At 40.2% G+C, this 18,983-nt stretch overlaps 1 protein-coding gene across 5 annotated transcripts in view; it reads left to right on the forward strand.

Moving 5' to 3' along the window:
- The first annotated feature begins 3,753 nt into the window (after positions 1 to 3,753).
- nAChRalpha6 (nicotinic acetylcholine receptor alpha6) overlaps positions 3,754 to 18,983 on the forward strand; it is a 112,553-nt gene continuing 97,323 nt past the window's right edge. For 4 of the 5 annotated variants that reach the window (XM_034332848.2, XM_034332851.2, XM_076692427.1 and 1 more), the window contains exons 1-2: positions 3,754 to 4,899; positions 5,298 to 5,660. In XM_034332848.2, the coding sequence (XP_034188739.1) occupies positions 5,534 to 5,660 (127 nt within the window). In that variant the 5' untranslated portion in view covers positions 3,754 to 4,899; positions 5,298 to 5,533. The remainder of the gene's footprint in view (positions 4,900 to 5,297; positions 5,661 to 18,983) is intronic. The other variant, XM_076692428.1, reaches the window with a different exon arrangement.

An 18,983-nucleotide genomic window follows, 5' to 3' on the forward strand; every position in this document is an offset into this window, starting at 1 on the left:
AATTAAGGGAGGAGCTGTATAATAAGTTTTTCGACTGAACGTCGCTAATATGCGAAGAAACTTTTCTTTTCCAAAATCCAGTGACCTACATACTGTTTCTCAGTGTCTAATATTTAACTGGGTCCTCCGAATGGTCGCCCAGAAACTTTGTAACGACGACACGTTCGATGGTACGTTAGCAGTAGGTTGCCGGATCGTAAATAAACCTTTGAAAGGATCGTTCACGAGCGATTCGGCCCGCAGGCAACCGTGACACCTGGTGTCTCGTGCAATCAGCATTAAACTCCAATGAGGGTGAAAAGGAGGTGGAAGTTTAGGTATCGTTGGCAACGCGCCGATTTCGAAAATGTAGAAGCTTCATCTTCCATTGACAATGCTTTCTGAACTTGGGAATACACGAAGAAAGGCTGGCTTGTGAATGCAGGCAAGCATCAGCTGGATCTTCAAATAGTACCGATTGTAAGAAATGGACCGTGGGTCTGTGGTGTACAGAGGCGTGAGTTTAGGATCGCCCAGGTGCCAGGTGCCACCTTCCCGCCCCGCTCGTATACCTGAGGGGCACAATACCCTCCTCTATTCTTTCGAATTCTTCCCGATCGTCATAACCTTGACGATTCCAAGGATATTGCGGCTGCCATGCGTGATTATGCTGGCCGATTGATATTGATCGAGGGGATATTGGGAATCCATTGGGAATGTAAGATTTTTATTTCGATTCAATGTTTTATATTTTACTTTTTCATACTCCGATTAATATTTTTAATTTTTTTAATGTACAAATTTTAATTTGAAAGTACAAAGATAGTAATTATTTTAAATAGAATTGTTTAAAGGATAAAGGAAATTTTTTGAAAAACCCTATTTCTTTGTAATATTTCAAAACGTCGATGTTTCTGCATTTACACAATGATTCAATTATTTTATTTATGCTGTGATGCCTTCTTTATCGTTAAGTGCAAGGTTTGAAACGTATACAATGACTGTAGCCTTGACCAGAACGATCGCATCGTCATCTCGTTATATCATCGAGAATCTTACTCCAATTAACATAACGTGTGGGCAAGTATATGTATTTAACACCACGTTAAATGATTGCATTGATTCATAATTTGTAAATATGCACAGCGTGAAGTTATTCAATAAACTTTGTTCTGATCATATTTCATGCAAATTTATGTAAATTTATTGTAGATACGTTTTTTTATAACTTATTTCAATTTTTCTTTTTGAAAGATGATGCTGAGTACTTGAAACGGTATAAAAATGATCTTTTATAATTTTTTTTAGAAATATAGAGATTGTTATTTAACAGTTTAGTAAAAAAATTGGTAGAAAACTTATTTTTTACTTCTGTATTACCAAGTACATTTAAAATCATGGTACCAGCGTCATCTCTTGGTTAGCGACGAAATCAATGCCACAGAAAATGGTGTTACTTTATAAAATAACGCTTTTTGAATAAAATAAGTGACTTTTAAGTACTATTGCTACTAGTAGAATCAATGCATATTTCCCGATAATATTGATTATTCCCTTTATCATACATCAGTAAGTATTTTATCACAGACAAGGTATAAAGTTGACCTATAATCTTATGTGACTTCGTATCTCACGTTCCGAACTACCAACAGCTAAGAACTTCCATTTTGTTACTTCTATACTTAAGTGGTAAATGCAGGTAATCACATTTTACATATGAAATATTATACTGTATCATTAATTATTAATTGTGAAATCCTAATTCATAATTACAAGTGATTATATCAAATTGTTGCTGTAAATAGCAAAAGACTGTCATCATTTTTAACTTTAATTCCTGCCAGTAGGGGCGCTGTGATGTAAAGTCACTTCCAATTGGTACAACAGGCTGCGACCTGAAAATGGAAGGGTAGTTCTACAACCCCCCAGATGCGAGGCACCAGAAAGCAATAGGCGATGCGTCTAATCCATACCTCATCTATAATTTTATTTCGGAATCTAATTTTTTTAAATAAAAAATCCATTTTACTGTTTTTGAAAAATTCATCTTATTGTTAGACTTTTGATAAAGCGTCCAGTTCTGATAAAAGCGCCTCTAACTAAGCCTACCAGTACTACAAACGCCAATAAGACAGGTCCCTGTAAAATCAATACAACAATACTTACAACAAAAATTATATTAATCAATGTTTCTACCCTCAATAGACAAACTACTTCTCTTCCAATTTTACCCTTTTATCATAAATACAATTTTGATCATTATATAAATATTATTTACAGTAGAAGCTAGAGCATGCAACAAGTATTTCAGCCTATAGACATCTATCCCAGATCATTTCCTATTCTAATATCCAAAATAATGATAAAGAATCATTGTTAATAAATTGTCCACTTGTCATTTAGAAAAATTGACTTATTAAATGACCCAGTCCATAGGAGGGTTAATTAGTTCCTTAACACCATCATCGTTAATGTCCAATGCATACAGGTGCTAAATCGATCGACTGGTTCATCAACCGTGTCACCCTAGTACGTTCCACTTACACCATTCGCGTTAGCGGCTACAATACGGCACTCGCAGTAATCCTTCATGGTGGACTTGAACCATGTTGATGTATCATTCCCGACTGTCGCCATAGAATTACCAGTACATATACTGGTGTCGTACAGATACAGAAAAATAGCATTGTGATAAGAGATGATCCTTGTTTCTCTATTTGGTTCCATTTTCTATGATTTTGAAATAACAAATGTCGACGTAAGTTCCTTTGGAAAAGTTGACAGTCCTAGAATCGTTAATAGCTTCAAAAATTTGAGCAGTAGGAGCCCTTTTCTTTAGGGAAACCTAGGGTGTTCGCCTCAGCTACTTGATTCGAGATCCAAGTTGACTTGAAAATAATGATAAAACATTTTTATGTTGTACATACATAGTAACCATCTACGATCCTTAAACTGAAAAACAAACATACTGCTTCTGAAAAGTCTAAAAGTCACAGGTGTTTATCATCTAAACTCAACTTGAAACCATATGGCCGAGGTCTCAGGATATTTCACAAGTAGTACAGGTGAAATCACGCAAAAAAGGGAGGGTGGGAACGGGTAAGAAAGTAGGTCGGTAGGGGATCAAAGTTAGAAAAACGTTGAGAAACACTGGGCTAAATGAGTAGTCATTGTCGTAATGATTACTTTGAGTAATCGAACAGCTTAAAAATCCAAGATAGTCGCAGGTGTCGGTCGGCCAAACGACTAGTCGTTGTCCTGTCTTCATGCGTTATGTAGAGGCTGGCATAAACGAGAGAAGAAGCATGTGTAGTGGTAGGTGTAGGTTGAGCTATGGGGGTTCGCGAGGTAGTCGAACGTAGCGCAGCATCCGGCCGAGTGAGAAAGAGAGGAACACGTTTCTCCGGTACACAGTGGTGGGCAGAATATTGATCTGTGGGGTGGGCTTCGGGGATGGTGTCCTCGAGCCTTCTACCCCAGGCCACCCACTCTGCTGATCCTTCTCTGTCTCACCAGAGCCACCCGGCTGGTAGCCTCGGCGGTGGTGGGGGGGACGCTAGTTGCGTGGTGGTCCAGTCCGCAGCTTCCCGCGAAATCATGGTGGGACCGAACTGCGAACGGTAGGGGTGTTGTACGGGAGGGGATGAAGAATGGTAGAGGGAAGGTTGTACCCATCGTGGAAAGCCTTACTCGCGTCTATATCGCGGCCGGTAGCTGCGAGTCGCGAGAGAGCTCGACCGGCAGCTCTTACACGACCCCCGACCGCCTCCTATTTCAGGGTACTTTCAGTTCCGTTTGGATACCCGATCACAGAACGAGGCGGTTTTCTCCCTCCCATCCCCCTTCTCACTCTCTCTCTCTCTCTCTCTTTCTCGCTTTTTCATTCGCCCACTAACGTTCTCTCTCTATCACACACACACACACACACACTCTCTCTCTTTCTCCTACAATCACGGAATCTCCGTCCTTCTCCTTGGAGTTCCCCCTCGCTCTGTCTACCTAGCTGTTGCCCCTTTGGCTCTATCCGCGCACACGCCTCGCTTCTGTCCGCTTCGCCTTTTTCTCGACCGCTGTCTCAGTCTACCGCGAGTCGCCTACGTCTGCTTGCAGACCCGCGCGTGTCACAGTGCATCATCGTCATCGAAGGATCATTCGGTCGGACACCGGCCTGACTCTGCCACGTCGTAGCGGCCGGTGGGTGCGATATGTCGGCTACTCGTGTCTTGTGCGGGAAAACGCGAACAACGTTGCCGGAACGTCGTTGAACTCCCTCTGTCCAAGACCACCATGGACATCGAATAGGGATGCTGTCCACCGAGAACGATGCTAGTACCTTGTCGCGTACGAGAAAGGTTAAACGAAGTGGATTTCACGTAGATAGGGAGCAGCACGCTTGGCCAAGTTGCCTGGATACGGGCGAGCACCGTGTTGCGCTCCGGTGAAGTAGGAGGAAGCGAAAGGAGAGGTGGTGCTAATACACGAAAGGATGGAGGGTGCGGTGGACGGTAGTGGGACGAAGAAGACGATGCACGAGGCCGAACAGGCTACCAACGCAGGCTCGTGCTGCGTCCAACAATCGCGATAGCATAGTAGCAGCCTTCTTCGGATACAATCGCGTGTATGATAATCTCACGAGAAGCGTTGCTCGTCGAAGCAACACTGTGGCTGGCCGGCTGCTCTCTAATAATTTGCCTCGCTTCCTCGCCAAACCTCGAAGATGTGCTTGTGTCTCTGACAGTGAAAGGAATACGTAACACCTGTGAATCGAGTGTCTAGTAAAAAAGAAACTCGTGAAACTTTTTCTCCCTTTGTATACGCCGAGCTGGATAACAACGAGCCTTTTCTAAACAACGCCAGGATAGGGGGTTGGCGTGCTATTGATAAATGGTGGCAGGCGGCTGATGCCGGAAACAATTGTAGGTACGTTAGGAGGAATTGTTAGCTTTTCACGAAGAAATTTCCTTAAATTTTCTGACTCTTCAAACTGCTACGATGATTCCAAACAACGATGATGGAAGCACGTGTTGATGATAATTTCTTAGGAGTCATTGGCCACTGGCGATAAATCTGAATAAATTTTTCAAAATGAATCTCAAATCATTTCGTCCAATTTTTAAGGGAGACTATTTACAATTTAAGTAATTTTAAGTCGTTCTATTCTAATATCCAGTTGAACCCATTGCTGGTCACGAACTTTGACCCTTTCGTTTGAAAAAATCCCTCCCTCGAATTTCTATGAAAGCCAAAGTCTAGGAAACCTTAGCAAGTAGTACAATAGCGTCTGGAGCAGTTTGACACGGTATAATAATTATTTGCAGGAGTTTCCTAGAATGCTGAACGACCGAGAGGACCTAGAACTCTAGCCGTCTGTCATTGGACTGGAAGAAAGTTCCACACCTCTTATCGTGCATAGTGATGATGGTTGTATGTGTACGTACGAGTGATTATGATGTTTCGAGTCAGTGATAGAAGCGAATTGGCGGGTAACCGTTCGTGACGGTGACACGTAAACAGTGAAGTGAACAGAATACCGAAAGCCTTTTGCCAATAGGAGATGGCAAGTCTGCAGAATTCATTCGCGATGGCGAATCAGACGAGAGCTCTGACACAGATGCGAATAAAGCTTTGTATGGTCAGCGCTGGTCTCCAAATAGTCCTTTTGCTCACCGTCCTACCTCAAGGTAAGTTCTCAAGGCTTCTCCTTCAATTGAACCTGGCTAGGTGTGATACCCTCCCTTTGGGGCTCGGGTTAGATTACGTTTAAATTTCTTCTTCAAAATTATTAGAAAAGTTTTTGAAAAGGATAGAAATCTTGCGACCTCGTTCACAGTTTCCGAATAGCGGTTACCACCTTGTCAAGTGGAAATCCAAAGTGAACCTTAATTAGAGGTGCGCGAAGCTTATCGGCACTCGCTTTCAAAGCTATTCCCAACTCCATCTTCTTCTTTCGTGTATACGCATTCATTCGATCGAACGTAAATTTGTCCTGAAACTACCGTCTTCGATCGGTCCAAAAAGCAATAGACTTCAGTGATTCTATATATTTTGATGTTATCAGCCGCTGAAAGTTCGATAACGCGATATCGCGTGTTCATAAAATTTCAATGGTCTATCTTTCCCTCGACGAGCAATGGTCGACAGTCTTCCAGTGATTCTGGTGCAGTTCTCGCGAAATTGAACTCATCATGGCACCCGCAGGATGAATGATTGTCGATAAAACGTGATCCTAGGAAATTCGCGACGGAAACTGAGGACAGATTTAATGGCATACCGAATATCGAGCTACGAGTATAAGGAGCATGTTTAATGGAGTGGAAAAATGTTTGGTGCAGGCGAACACCCAGTAGTATTCTTTATCATTGTTTCATGTAAATAGGTTCCATAATGTATTACTACTTGGAATCAATAAAATTGTCGACGATTCTGCTTTTTTAAAAATATTCCTTTTATTAAGTTAAATCTTTTAATTTTGTTCATGGAAAAATCTCCACACTCTTAAGAGAAATGTCTGAAATTCGTTTTTGAATAATTTCGTTTGAATATTAAGGTATCCTCAAGATACTTTATTCGCTTCCTAATGCACTCGTATACATTCTTCCATCGATAAATCCTTCATCGAAAATAAAAATACACAAAAGAAACGTTATTACACGGCAATACCATTTTAGTCGTTGAAGAATGTGCTTTCGAAGGTCGAAGCTCGCACATATCTTCTCTCCAGTTGGGAGATTACAGCCGATAATAAGTCATCCGATTTATCGCCATGCTTCCGTTGAAATATCCCCTCGAAGGGACCAGATTTTCTAGGGGGAGGGGTGGTGTCTACACCCCTACTGTTCGCGATCGTGAGTTATACTCCTGGCATAGCGTGGAAAGCTTCCCGGCAAAACTGGCCGAGACAAGCGCGTATTTTTTCATTTTAAAGGTATTACCGCGACCGATAGCTGTTTCTCAATTATTTATCCTGGTTAGAACGCGGACCTGGAAGAGATACCGATATTTCTCAGCGGGGCAGTTGGACTATAGCCTTGACAGAAATTCTACGTTTCGCCAATCTGTCGAAGAACTAAAACAGCTGCCGGAATGTACATTGTGTGGGAATATAGGAGTGCGAGAGCTAACGCGAAGAGAGAATGAGAGAGGCGACAGGGTTAAGCCGACAAGACTTACCGACGCAGAACGGAAAAACATTTTTCCTCTTGGTGAAATCTCTCGCTCGTAAGCCTCTCGAGCGCTACTCCTTTCAGTTAATGCCCGTACACACGCGTATATACGTTTTACAGCGATACGATGGGGCGTGCGTTTTCTGCGAATCAATATCGGCCCAGTTATGAACCTGTTTCGACTCTCTTGCTAATGCAATGCAAAAAGACACCCGTCACTCTTACACTAGGTATTCCAAAAATCGTTTCCTATCCGATCGTTTCCGATAAGATGGTACACATTTCTTTAGAAATATTCCTGCCTAATGAGGCACGTTTACTACTGTCAGATAGGTAGGAACCATTATTCAAGTTGGCATCAACCTCTTCCGAATCTTTTAATACATAATGCGATGCAAGAAAACGTGTAAGATGATGATTTAATTAATCTAAGATGACATAAAAAATTTATACTCTGTCAAACTTATACTGAGAAGAGGAATTTATGAATAAGGTGTATACAGTTTGTTATAACTTCCGTTCTGTTAGGAAACTCAGTGAACGGAAGCTATAAAGGGGACGAAGCATCGTTGTGTATCCATGAAGAGCACGTTGAAGTGGGTACACGATTAGTCAGTTAACATTCTCCGAAGCACTCAAGTTTCAGTAGATTAGCTTTCAGTCGTTAACTACTCGGCCCGAAATCTCAAGTAATCAAGCTTCAATAACTTTGATAAGGAACTTGGGTCAATATCGTACAATGTTCGTAATGATCAATTAAATTTTAGTATCTCGATGAAAATCATTCAAATGAATATTGATTTGTTCCTTGTAAGAGTCTTAAATATATTAACACTTTTAGTCCGGATGTTATAGGAAGATAGCGAATCTTGTGCCCGGATGGGTTTAGTTTAAACCAAATAATGGTCCTAGAAAATCATCTACGGAGTTTGGAAAAATTCCGTTCAACGAACAGAATATATTGAATCGATCACGTGTTTATCTGTCTGAGCGTGTTCTGATTTGGAATACAGCAATACCCAGCAGAGAAATGAAACAACTCGATGGCTAGAGCAGTCAGCCGACAAACGAAATATTATATACACGTGTATGAATCTCGATTCAACGGTTCGATCAACCGAATTGCTTGTTCTCGTTAGAGAAGAAAAAAAAAAAAAAAAAAAAAAAAACAGGAAAAAGAACAAAAACTGACTTAACTTTGGTACAAAATTCACTGTATCACCCTGCGCGTTTTGCGCTGCATGGATTTATACGATTTCGCATCGTGTTTGACAGAGTGAACGATATGTAGGTACCAGTGGAAGGTTTATTTTCTATTTGCCACGTGTACGTGCGAGGCTGGCTGTTCCATTTGATTCAGAAAACGACTTGCACCATTAAATCAACCCAGCAATCGATGCAAGACCTCTGGTAAAATTCTCCTCTCTGGAAAAGTAGAAATGTTTCGCAATTTTCATTTTCAATTTAAGTAATTGTTTCACCGTCGAATTAATTGGAAAGCTTTTTGGATATGGCTTTCCATATGGTTTCCCTTGGGTGTTGGCCCAGCCTAGAAATGATTAATAATCTGTCGTGGTGCTGGAAATTCCACTAGCACTCTGTTTGAGGGCATCTTCGTTCTACCCTCAATGCTTCACAGCTCAAGGTTGCTCCTTTTATTTAAATTGCCGCCATTTATAACGTCAGAAAGCACGTTTAATGGTGATTTATGGTAACACAGACTACTGGGTCAGTATTGACCCACACCGATGCATCATAATCGGTCAGGAGCGCCATGCATCTGGACGCTCAGGTTGCCCCCCATGGGACACCCTTTTTTTCTCCACCCCTTGTTCTCCTCAAGTTGCAAAGGGGAGCGACAGAAATAGGCTGACGAAGAGGGAAGATACCTTTTATAATTAGGCCCACGGGCGACGCGTTGCTCCTCTAATTATCTGTCCAACAATCCGTCAGCGAATGAGTAAGTGCCGCCTCTAGACGGTCGCCTTCCTTGTTACAAAGCTTATTCAGTTAGACCGACGAATTCGTAGCAATATCTAACATCATCCTTTCAAGTCCACATTAAACCATCTTCGCATGATCGTTATCGTTTATAAGTATTAGATCAATGATTTTTCAGATATCCGCTCTCAAAGTGTTCAATTTTAAGTTGACACGCTATAAGTGTTGTTTTGTGCCATTAAATGATGCTAGACTTAAAGAATTTTGCTCAGGTCGCGTCGAACAAGGGAGGGCGAAGGCGAAAAATCTTGAGATAACCTACAACCTAAAGGTGCTAGTACTAGAGAGTCTGTTTTTTAAATTTTGTGGAAATTCAACTCAGGGTGCTTTTATGATGATTAAGCTTCCGTGTTCTTCTTCAAAATCACGTTCAATCTCGTTCCATGTGACACGGGTTTCAAGTAGACGACATGTATTCACGGTAAATTGCCTCTTCTATAATAACAGCATTATGGATAGCAACATCTGTTGCCTGTTACCTGCAAACTTCCTTCATGTTCGCCACGACTTTGCAATCCCCTATATGCGCGACAGACACGAGTAGATTGCTAATTATGCTTCCCTTGCCTTCCAATAATTTCTTGTAGAATTAAGGTAAAAAGTGAAAATTAATAATGAAGGAGACTGGATGATTAAACTCAACGATTTGACATGTTCAGAACGATAGTGGTAGTTTGACCATGGGAGCAATGGGTTACGAAGGAAAATCGTAAAATCGCTGGGGCTTGAAGGGTAGAAATGCCAGACTAAGGTCGTCAAAAGAAAATTATTTACAACGCAAGTGCCGCGCAAGGTCGTCGTCAATATACCCTTATCTATTGTCTTCAGCCTGTGCCGTTGGCTGATAACGATCAAAATGGTGGCCGATCGATGGAGAGGGTTACATTGAAAAGCGGTGGCCAAAGTGTTTACCTAAGAGACTGTAAGCCTCTGTGATTTGAGTAGCCAAGGCTGCCTCCGATATCCACGCCCTCTTAAACCTTGATGCGCATATACCGGTTGACCCAATAAGGATAGCATCGTTACTCCTAGCATTTTCCCTAGGTTTAGTCTACTTTAGGACCAGGCTAGATCGAAATCCTGCGAGAGGCTGCAACGAACGGTAAAAGCACTCGACCCACGCCTCGCTTAATACTTGTCAACTAGCAGAACTTTGATAAACATTTTTTCTCTAACCATTCCTTTCCCTTAATTAAATTGTTCTTCTTACACGTAGTTACCCTAAATGCCAGCGTTATTTTATCACTTGCTCTATTCACACATCGATAATCGTCGCTTGAATCGAGCTGCCCTACAAGGGAAAGCATTGGAGGGATGAGGAAGGGTGAAAAGGGGTGGTAGGCTTGTTGCTGGAATGTGGAGCAGTGTGTCAGAACGACACCCTTCTGTCGCTTAGTCCCTCTGTACTTTCCACCCCCTTTCATAAAGACTTCTCCCCCCGCCAACCATGGATCTACCCTTGTTTCTCTACCTTTTGCTACCCCAGCAGCCGACCCTAACGCCAGCCACTTGTCTCGTCTCCGAGCACCCTCCTGTTTTGTAAAAATTAATTGAATTAACATTTCTCTGTTAATTTCTCTGTTGTCGAAAGGCAATTTTTTGCAATTAATTTAACATTAGTTGAAAGTAGAAGAAAAATCTATTCTCATCGGTGGAAATTCGTCTTCGCATCACAGAAACGAGAATGTGAAACGATGCAGGTTAGTTCTTTTTCCAACGAGGAGGGGAGAAAAAGTTGAAATAATTTCGCTTCGTCCGCACCCTCCACAATTTCCAGCAGGGAATGAGTTTTCGAGTCAGGAAAAGTAAATAACGTTTTAATTATTGACCGAGTTCTTCTTACTTCGGTGAATCTACATTCCATTCTCGCGTACGATTTAATCCTTTCGAATAACGTATGAGTTCGGATTCAGGTTTGAGTAATTAATTTTGTAACAACTGTTTTAGCGAAAAGATATTTTTAGAGAGATTATGTACGAGTATTCTAAGCTACCATCGATTTTCAGCAAGTAGCATATCACTTGCCCAATGGTTTGGCAATGTACGTTTCGCGCTGCCACATTTTTTCCTTCCTTCCCACACTAAGGAATTGTCATCGTTCAATCGTGAAATCCCCGAACACCATGGAAACACGGCTTCTAAATGGATGATTATAAATGAAAGTTCTTGGACCGATCGACCGTGAACTATTCTCCAGCAACAACGCCGTTTCTGATCGGTGAATCGCAATAGGGAGGCTGATTTATACCCGGCTGACTAACTCTCGTTTAAATTGAAACGAAACGGGACGAGCTGGAGACTTTTTCCTTGAAATTTTATTAGATTCACAGGAACGATTTATCGTATTTCTACGTTTAAGCGACGATACTAGTTTCTGTTCAGGAGGGTCAATAAGAGAAGACGAGGAAAAGACAAATCCTCTTATTTTTCTTTTTTTTTTCTTTACTATTTTATCATTCGTAATTGATATTTTCATCGATTCTTGCCTGCGTATCAATCTTTCAACACTCTATTGATCGCTAAACGATGAGAACGGTCCCGTAATATAGGCACATCATGGTATCCGTCCTGTAATAATGATCTTCTTTGATCACCGTCAAAATAAGTGTTAAACAAACCGTGCATATCGATCGATTGTTACACAACAGGGAAAGGTTTGACGCGTGTACGCGCAACCAGACGCCAAAGCGAGAAGTATATCAGCAGTGATGGTAGAAGAAAAAAAAAAAGAGCGACGCGGGATTAAGCGGCGAGTAATTATGCGACAAGGTTCACCGTCCGTAGATAGCAATTACCCTCCAGAGGCGGGTAAAGCGTTTTCTTTAGAGGCGTGCGAAAAGGGGAAATACACGGAGCAGCTGCAGTTGCGAGGAGAACGAAATTGCCTCGATTACTTTCCCGTCGCAGCCAGTGAAATATTTTTTTTTCTTTCTTTTCTTTTTTTGTTTTCCTTTTTCCTCCACTCCGCCGCCACCTACTTGCCTCGTTCCCCTTTACCCCTTTCGATACGTTCGCTAAAGCATCATTTGCTCGGCAATCGTTGCTTCTCCCGGTGTTAAAGTTGAAAAATTTCTTCCCATTATTGACAACATTTTACTAAATTCTACACAAATACCATTGGTCGAAGCAGAATAACATAAATGACATGCAAAAGTTATATTATTTTATAATAATAGAAAAGAAATGGAAATTAATTTCCAATTGAATATTGGCAGCCAAAGTGTTAATAGAAAGAGCAGAAGCTTACAAATTCATTTATTACAAGCAAACGTTTCCTCGATTATTTGAATGCAAATGTTTTCCTGAAAATATTTTTTATCCTTAACCATCAGTATTTCGTTTAAATAGTGTACATAAACGTGGTTGCATGCTTGTTAACACCGTAGAACATTCAGCCGATCGGAACTGAATATTTATAGGTGATATCAAAGGGAGATATTGAAGATTGATTTTATATTCATGCTTGATATTGATTATGATAAAAATAGCGTTTCATTAACGTACGTTATTAAATGTTTAATGTTATGCATCGCAGAAGATTCTTGCAAGTAAATAGCTGTTCATTTTGGAAGATTTCGAACCCTAGTCGTGGATTATTTTAAATTTTTGAAAATTACATGTAACATTTAAATTATTTCAAAATGCATACTTTAGCAATAATAACTTTTATTGAAAGACGAAACTAAATGATCGAATGAGAATTTTGTAAAACCTTTGTAAAGCGTATCGCATGAAAATCTGTAGTGACAAAAAGTATTTTATTTTCGAGAGTGAAGAATTAACGCGAAAGATGGAAGAAAAGGTTCGCAACCTTGCATATTTGCGAAAAAAGACTCATCAAAATTCCGTACAAGAAGAAATCTCGTTTCGCGTCTTGTTTGAAGAGGGAGGAGCACTTTAAAGAGCAAAGTAACGTTCGTAGGAAACGTTTCAAAGAATAAAACAGTCTTGCGCCGAGTATTCTTTCGTGTCTGTTGCTTGTCAAATAGTTTGCTTGTAAAGTTTTCTTGTAAACTGTTGCACGCGATTACGAATGAATGATAGGATTCGAAATATAAGTTTCAAATCTTTTTTCATATTTTATTTCTTAGACAGAATGATTCAAAAGTCATAAAAGTGATTCTTAAAACGATCATGAATTTCATACTTTTTTATTCGAAATAATAATTAATGATTTTATTTTAATATTACACAGTTGAAACCAGACTCTTGCAACCCTTAATTATTCAAGCCTTCTATAATCTCATTCTGGCCTATGCTTAGTTACCCCAATGGCAGTTCTTTGTAGCCTCTAAAGTGAAGTGAATCTTTTAAACGAATAGCATCGTAAAATGGCAGTAAATGACATATATCAAGAGTACGGATTGAAAACAGGTCCCTGTAATCGTGTACGCAACTCTGCTAGCATGAGTACAGGAAAAATATGCTTGGATCGAATACACGATGGCGTAACCCATCTACCCTGTCGAGCGAATAATGTCGTGCATCCATGATACAAGTGACGAGCACACCTTCGACGATACCGAAGCGTTTGAAAAATATTTTTCCTATTTTTCATTCAAAGGCAACTCGTACAATCTTTTATTGTTTAAAGGCAACACTTTTAAACTTGGTATAATTATATAGGATGGGTCAAAGGTAATTCTGTAGATTTTGTAGGAATCACACGCCCATCATTTTAGAATTAATAATTGTTTTCAGTCGTTTACTCAGTTTTTAAATGATTGAACTGCTTTGAAGCACTACTTTCAGCTTTATTAAAGCCCTTTCCAAAGTATACGATTAAGAGCTCTTGTTTGCTTTCATCAATTGCCTTTGATTATTGCAGCCATTGTACCAAAGCACCTTTAATCTACCTTCGAGTCTTTGTAGTTGTGAGTGTACCTTTAATAACAGATATTTATGGAAATTAATTGAAAATTTTGGAAATGGAAAGGGTTACATAGCTGTCTCGCAGCGGTTCCTTCTAAAGGAAGCCTTTAAACATATAGAAAATAGAAAATTCAAAACTATTTCCATATCAGATTTCCTATTTACCTCATAGTTTCTCCAGAAAAATGATTAAAAGTGGCTTTCAGAGAAATGTATAGTGAAGCTTACGAGAAGCACGATCGATGAAAGGAAAACGGTTCGCTTTTGCTGATACGAAATATTTTCGAGAATCTTTCTGCTCGTGCTCAAGGGAAACGTTAGTTCTTCATCCTCCCTCGATATCGTCGTCATAGCAACAATGAGGGACACGGTATGGTAGCGCGGATAGAAAAGACGTCGCCCCGTCCAGCGCGATACGTTTTTCTCCTTTTTCTTGTTGCTGCATTTCTAGAAACTCAATTTTCCAGGCTACTTTGACGCTCGCAGGGTAACGAAGTTATTCTAGCGGAAACGGAAGTAGCACTTGGCTGATCGTCCTACCACGAAATTACTCGCACCATCAACTTTGACCTCCATCTATCATGGAATTTGTCAATACACGTTTGCCAGCTTGTTGAAAAAATTAAAAGTCTCCTCAGCCAGAAAAGAGACGTCCACGTCGAACTTAAGTCCTATTGAGAAGCGACGTTGACATAATGCTTCTGCTCTTAACTGTAATTAGGTCGTTCTTAATATTCCTTGAAGTAGGTCCAACGTTGTTCGACAATAATTTCATATTAACTGGGATGCTGCGAATAAACTTCGAATATCCGATTATTTCGCCATTGTTGCGAGGAAACGATGGGTGGAACTTAATCCCACATTACCACTGCTGTTTGCAACAATAATATTCAATCAAAAGTCAGATATGATTATTACAGTGTGATTTATCATGCAAATATTTACATAAAATAAAGTCAGAAAGGCAATTAACCTACTTCATATTTTTCTTTTCAATTCGAAATGTCTGAGGTGTGAAAATGAACAAAGGATTTGAGGACGCCATTACCCTGCCTCTACAGCATGACGCTCGTGCATGCGCAGACGCGTTTCAGTCACTAGCGCCAAAATTGAAACGCTATCAATGACTATTACTGTTTCAAGATATTTTATTTGCTTTCTTAAGTGTAAATAATGATTTCTATGGTGTAATTTTGAAAGTTTAGAAAATTTGATAAATTTGTTATTATTACCATAATAAAAATTCTAATAAAAACGCTAATAATAAATATCGTAATATCACTTTAAAACATTAGATAATGAAAAAAAATATAACGTTGTACCATATAATATAATTTTGAAATTTTCAAAGGGCTGAAAAATGTTATTTACACCGGAGGTTATTTTAATAGCGATGGTTTACTTGGAAGGGGAACGAAATCTCGCGGCCGAGTTTTTCGAGACTCGTGAAAGTGTTCGGTTGCGGTATCGGTAATCAATACTTAGCCGCGGTGTGTAATTATGGGAAGGGAAAGTAATTTCGGACGTGTCCGGTTTTAATCGTCCCTTGAAACTTTCATAAGGATCCACCCGAACGAGTCTCGATTGCTTATTTAACGAGAAATTTCGGACCGTTTATTGTTCCTCGCTCATAAATAAACTACAACTCCACCTGCTATATAACAATTACCAGAGATCATACTAAATTGTTATTAACAACTTGCAGCAAGGATATTTATATTTCATTCAAGGTAGTTCCATGATTCATTAAGATCCTCGAGGTGTACATACAGCTGTGAACAGTCCTTCATCGAAGGGTAATGATCGAAGAACAAGATTGAGATAAATCTGCTAAGAAAAATCTCGCGACAGCTAAAAGTTGTGACTTTGAATGTCACGTAAGAATATACCCTAACCCAATAGAGACAGCAAGCGGCGACGCTGAAGAGGGGCGAAGCTATAGGTAGAGAGAAAGATGGTGTTAAGAGGGACAGAGAATTTTGGGGTACGCCTGTTGCTATGACAACCATCCGGGGTTTAAACGACCAGGATGGAGGCATCCAGCCATGCTTCCACGATATGGTTATCCACGTGTGTAGAAAAATCTACTCTACTAGAAATCATAGTTGATTTCCCGCCATTTCTTCTCGCGCCTCTTGGCATCGGTTTGCCACAATTTTTGTCTTTTTTTGCCCCTTCTCGATTTAACCAGGCTACACGTCGGCCCTCGAATTATGGCACGTTTCCAAGCATTCTTTTCGCGTTTTACATTCCCATTTGCCCTGGCCATCGAGGCTGCCTTTTAAAAGCATGGATTAGGGCTCGGCAAGAAACAATTCTGGGCCATTTCTTCCTTTGGAAAATTTTCATTCGGAATGAATCGCATTGGCGGGACAAAAACAGGACGTGTATCGAGGGAAGAGGACAATAGACTGCATCGAATTCATCCCCTATCGAACGTTCAACGTTCCAGCAATCAAAAGTCACCGTTATTGACAGAGTGACGAAGTTTTACGTCTGTAGAAAGCTGTGAAGCCCGGCATTCGATCGATAGAAACGTCCAACCGTTTTGTATCCGAATTGGTTGTCCGCACCAACGAACTTCCTGCCTGGCCGGATTAAGTTCGAACGCAATCGATATCGCCACAATTCTGAAATTCCACGACCGTTTACAATACGGTTACCATTTCAACGTACGTTTTCCTACGTTCCTCGATGTTATTTACTCGCGATTAGGTAGTAAAATGAAGTCGTTGCCTAAATGCTAATCGAACATTCCAATCGTCCCTTTATTGCATCCTGTTGTTCTTCTATAGAACGCTTTGAACCTGTCCTTTCATCTTTTAGATTAATCCTTGCAGATGGTATACTGTTTAAGCATTCATGCTGGATAGTAGGTCAGCGACTTGTTAGAAGTTCGCTTCAGCAGCTCACATTTTCAACTTGGTTTATTACTTACGTATAGGAAGTTGGAAAATTAATTGTTATGGAATTTACACGGTGATTACATGTGGGGATTTATGAGAAAATAACATTTTAAAGTAACCTTCACCATGAAATTCAGGGTCAGGCCTTTTCTTCAGTTGTATCTTGTAGTATTCGTTGAAGATAGTCCATATGTTGCTCTATCCACCATCTTGCAACGAGGAAAAAATTCAACCTTCAGTTTTCCAGGTCAAGGTCAATTTTTCTCTATCAAACGACGCAGCTTCACCTGATGGTGATCAGGTTTAGTTACAGCCAAAGTTTTATCGCGTCCCCGTTACCGCGAACAACGAATCGAACGCGTAGGTAACTCATGAGGCGAGTTAAACGTAGTTTAAACTCGTCGTACTGTCAAACTTCACCACGAAACCGTCCTTAGTTCGTGCCCCGTACGAGAATAATGGAGGGCTGTGTACCGAGTTTAATTGTCACCGATTGCTAGGGGAGCTTGATGAAAGCATAATTACTTCGCGAGGCTTCCGGAAATTGGGATACACCGATACTCCCTGCAAATATTACGACTCGGTGTGCGTATCCTCTTAAACTCGAGTCTCGCCGTCATCTAACCTGAGTTAGGTTAGGTTAGGTTAGGTTAGGTTAGCCGAAATGAAATTTCGTCTTCACTTTATTACATTAATATTTGCTCGCGTGTAACGCAAGATTCTACCTTCTTAGGTAGTTTGATAGTATGAAATCAAAAATTGTTTAACAAGTTTTTCATCAAAATTCCATGTCTAACAGAAAACAAATAAGGTTAGGTTAATTTGGTAAGATGGAAACTGTCATGGCGATCATCAGATGAGACACGAAGGACGAGCAATTTTCCTGGGACGATTGTTGAAAAAACAATTTTATATAAAGATATGAAATTGCAAAATATAGTACAACTGCTGATACATAAATTTTGCTTCTGCGGGATGGAATAGTTAAGTGGAAATATGCAAATATTTGTATTTCTCAGATGCATGCGAGAAAGCTTAGTAGAGGGAAGTTGGTACACTCTTTGGAGAGGCAAATATTATGACAGTAAAAACCATTTTCTTTTTAAGCTGAATTTCGAGATTTCAGATTTCCATTATTGTATAATACAAGGAGAGTTTGAAGAAAAATTTCAATTAAAATTAAATCTGAACCACTTGCCTGTATCGAAGTTTGAAAATGAGAAAAAATTTCATGAAATATGGTAGAGAGAGAAAAAGTTGCACGAAATCGTGGCGAGTGAAATTACCTGCAATGTTTCGTTCAACTCTCATCACGATTCAAGCACACGCATAAGAGGGAGCAGACCGACTATCAATAACAGAAGTCATAAATATTCAATGCGCGTCGGTAGTCGACTTAGGGTGATCTATTGAAACGTCGATATTCGATCACGAGGCTGGCTGAAGCTCGTGGAAAACCTGGTCGGCCTCTGTCAACCCTGTTCTCCTCCTCATCCCATCGAGAGGCTTCAAGTATCAACAAGTCACTGCTGCTGGCTGGCAGAAAACCAATGAAAGTGTTGCTCGTTGCTTCGATCCGTGCCACAACGAGCCGGCAATTTTAAAAGGAACTACCTACTGACCTTTCAGTATTATGAATAACTCTGTTTCGAGCACCCTTCATCCAGACCTCGGTATACTCGAAGCGAAGCGAAGCCACTGGAAGTAATTGTTAAATAGTACAAAATGGTTTGACGTGCCTTTCAGAAGTGATTCCACGTGGAGATTTGTTAGATAAATAAACCATCCATCAAATCTGACCTTGACCCATAATTTCAAGATCACACTTTTTCTTCCATTATATCTTGTACCATTATATCTTTGGAAGAATACAAATTTTCATGAGTATCATCACAATTAGAAGCTACAGGACCTTGGTTTCTTAAGAAATCACTGTGAGCTACCTTTTAAGATGTCCGATAATATTCGAAGCTGGATCGAATATTTATGAATCGTTTGAAAATTTGCAATGGATCGTTTTGATCATCCACCGTTACAGAAGCAGACAGCGAGGGGTCAAGGG

The sequence above is a fragment of the Osmia lignaria genome, chromosome 15 (genome assembly GCF_051020975.1).
Source record: "Osmia lignaria lignaria isolate PbOS001 chromosome 15, iyOsmLign1, whole genome shotgun sequence".
In the NCBI taxonomy this organism is placed as follows: domain Eukaryota; kingdom Metazoa; phylum Arthropoda; class Insecta; order Hymenoptera; family Megachilidae; genus Osmia; species Osmia lignaria.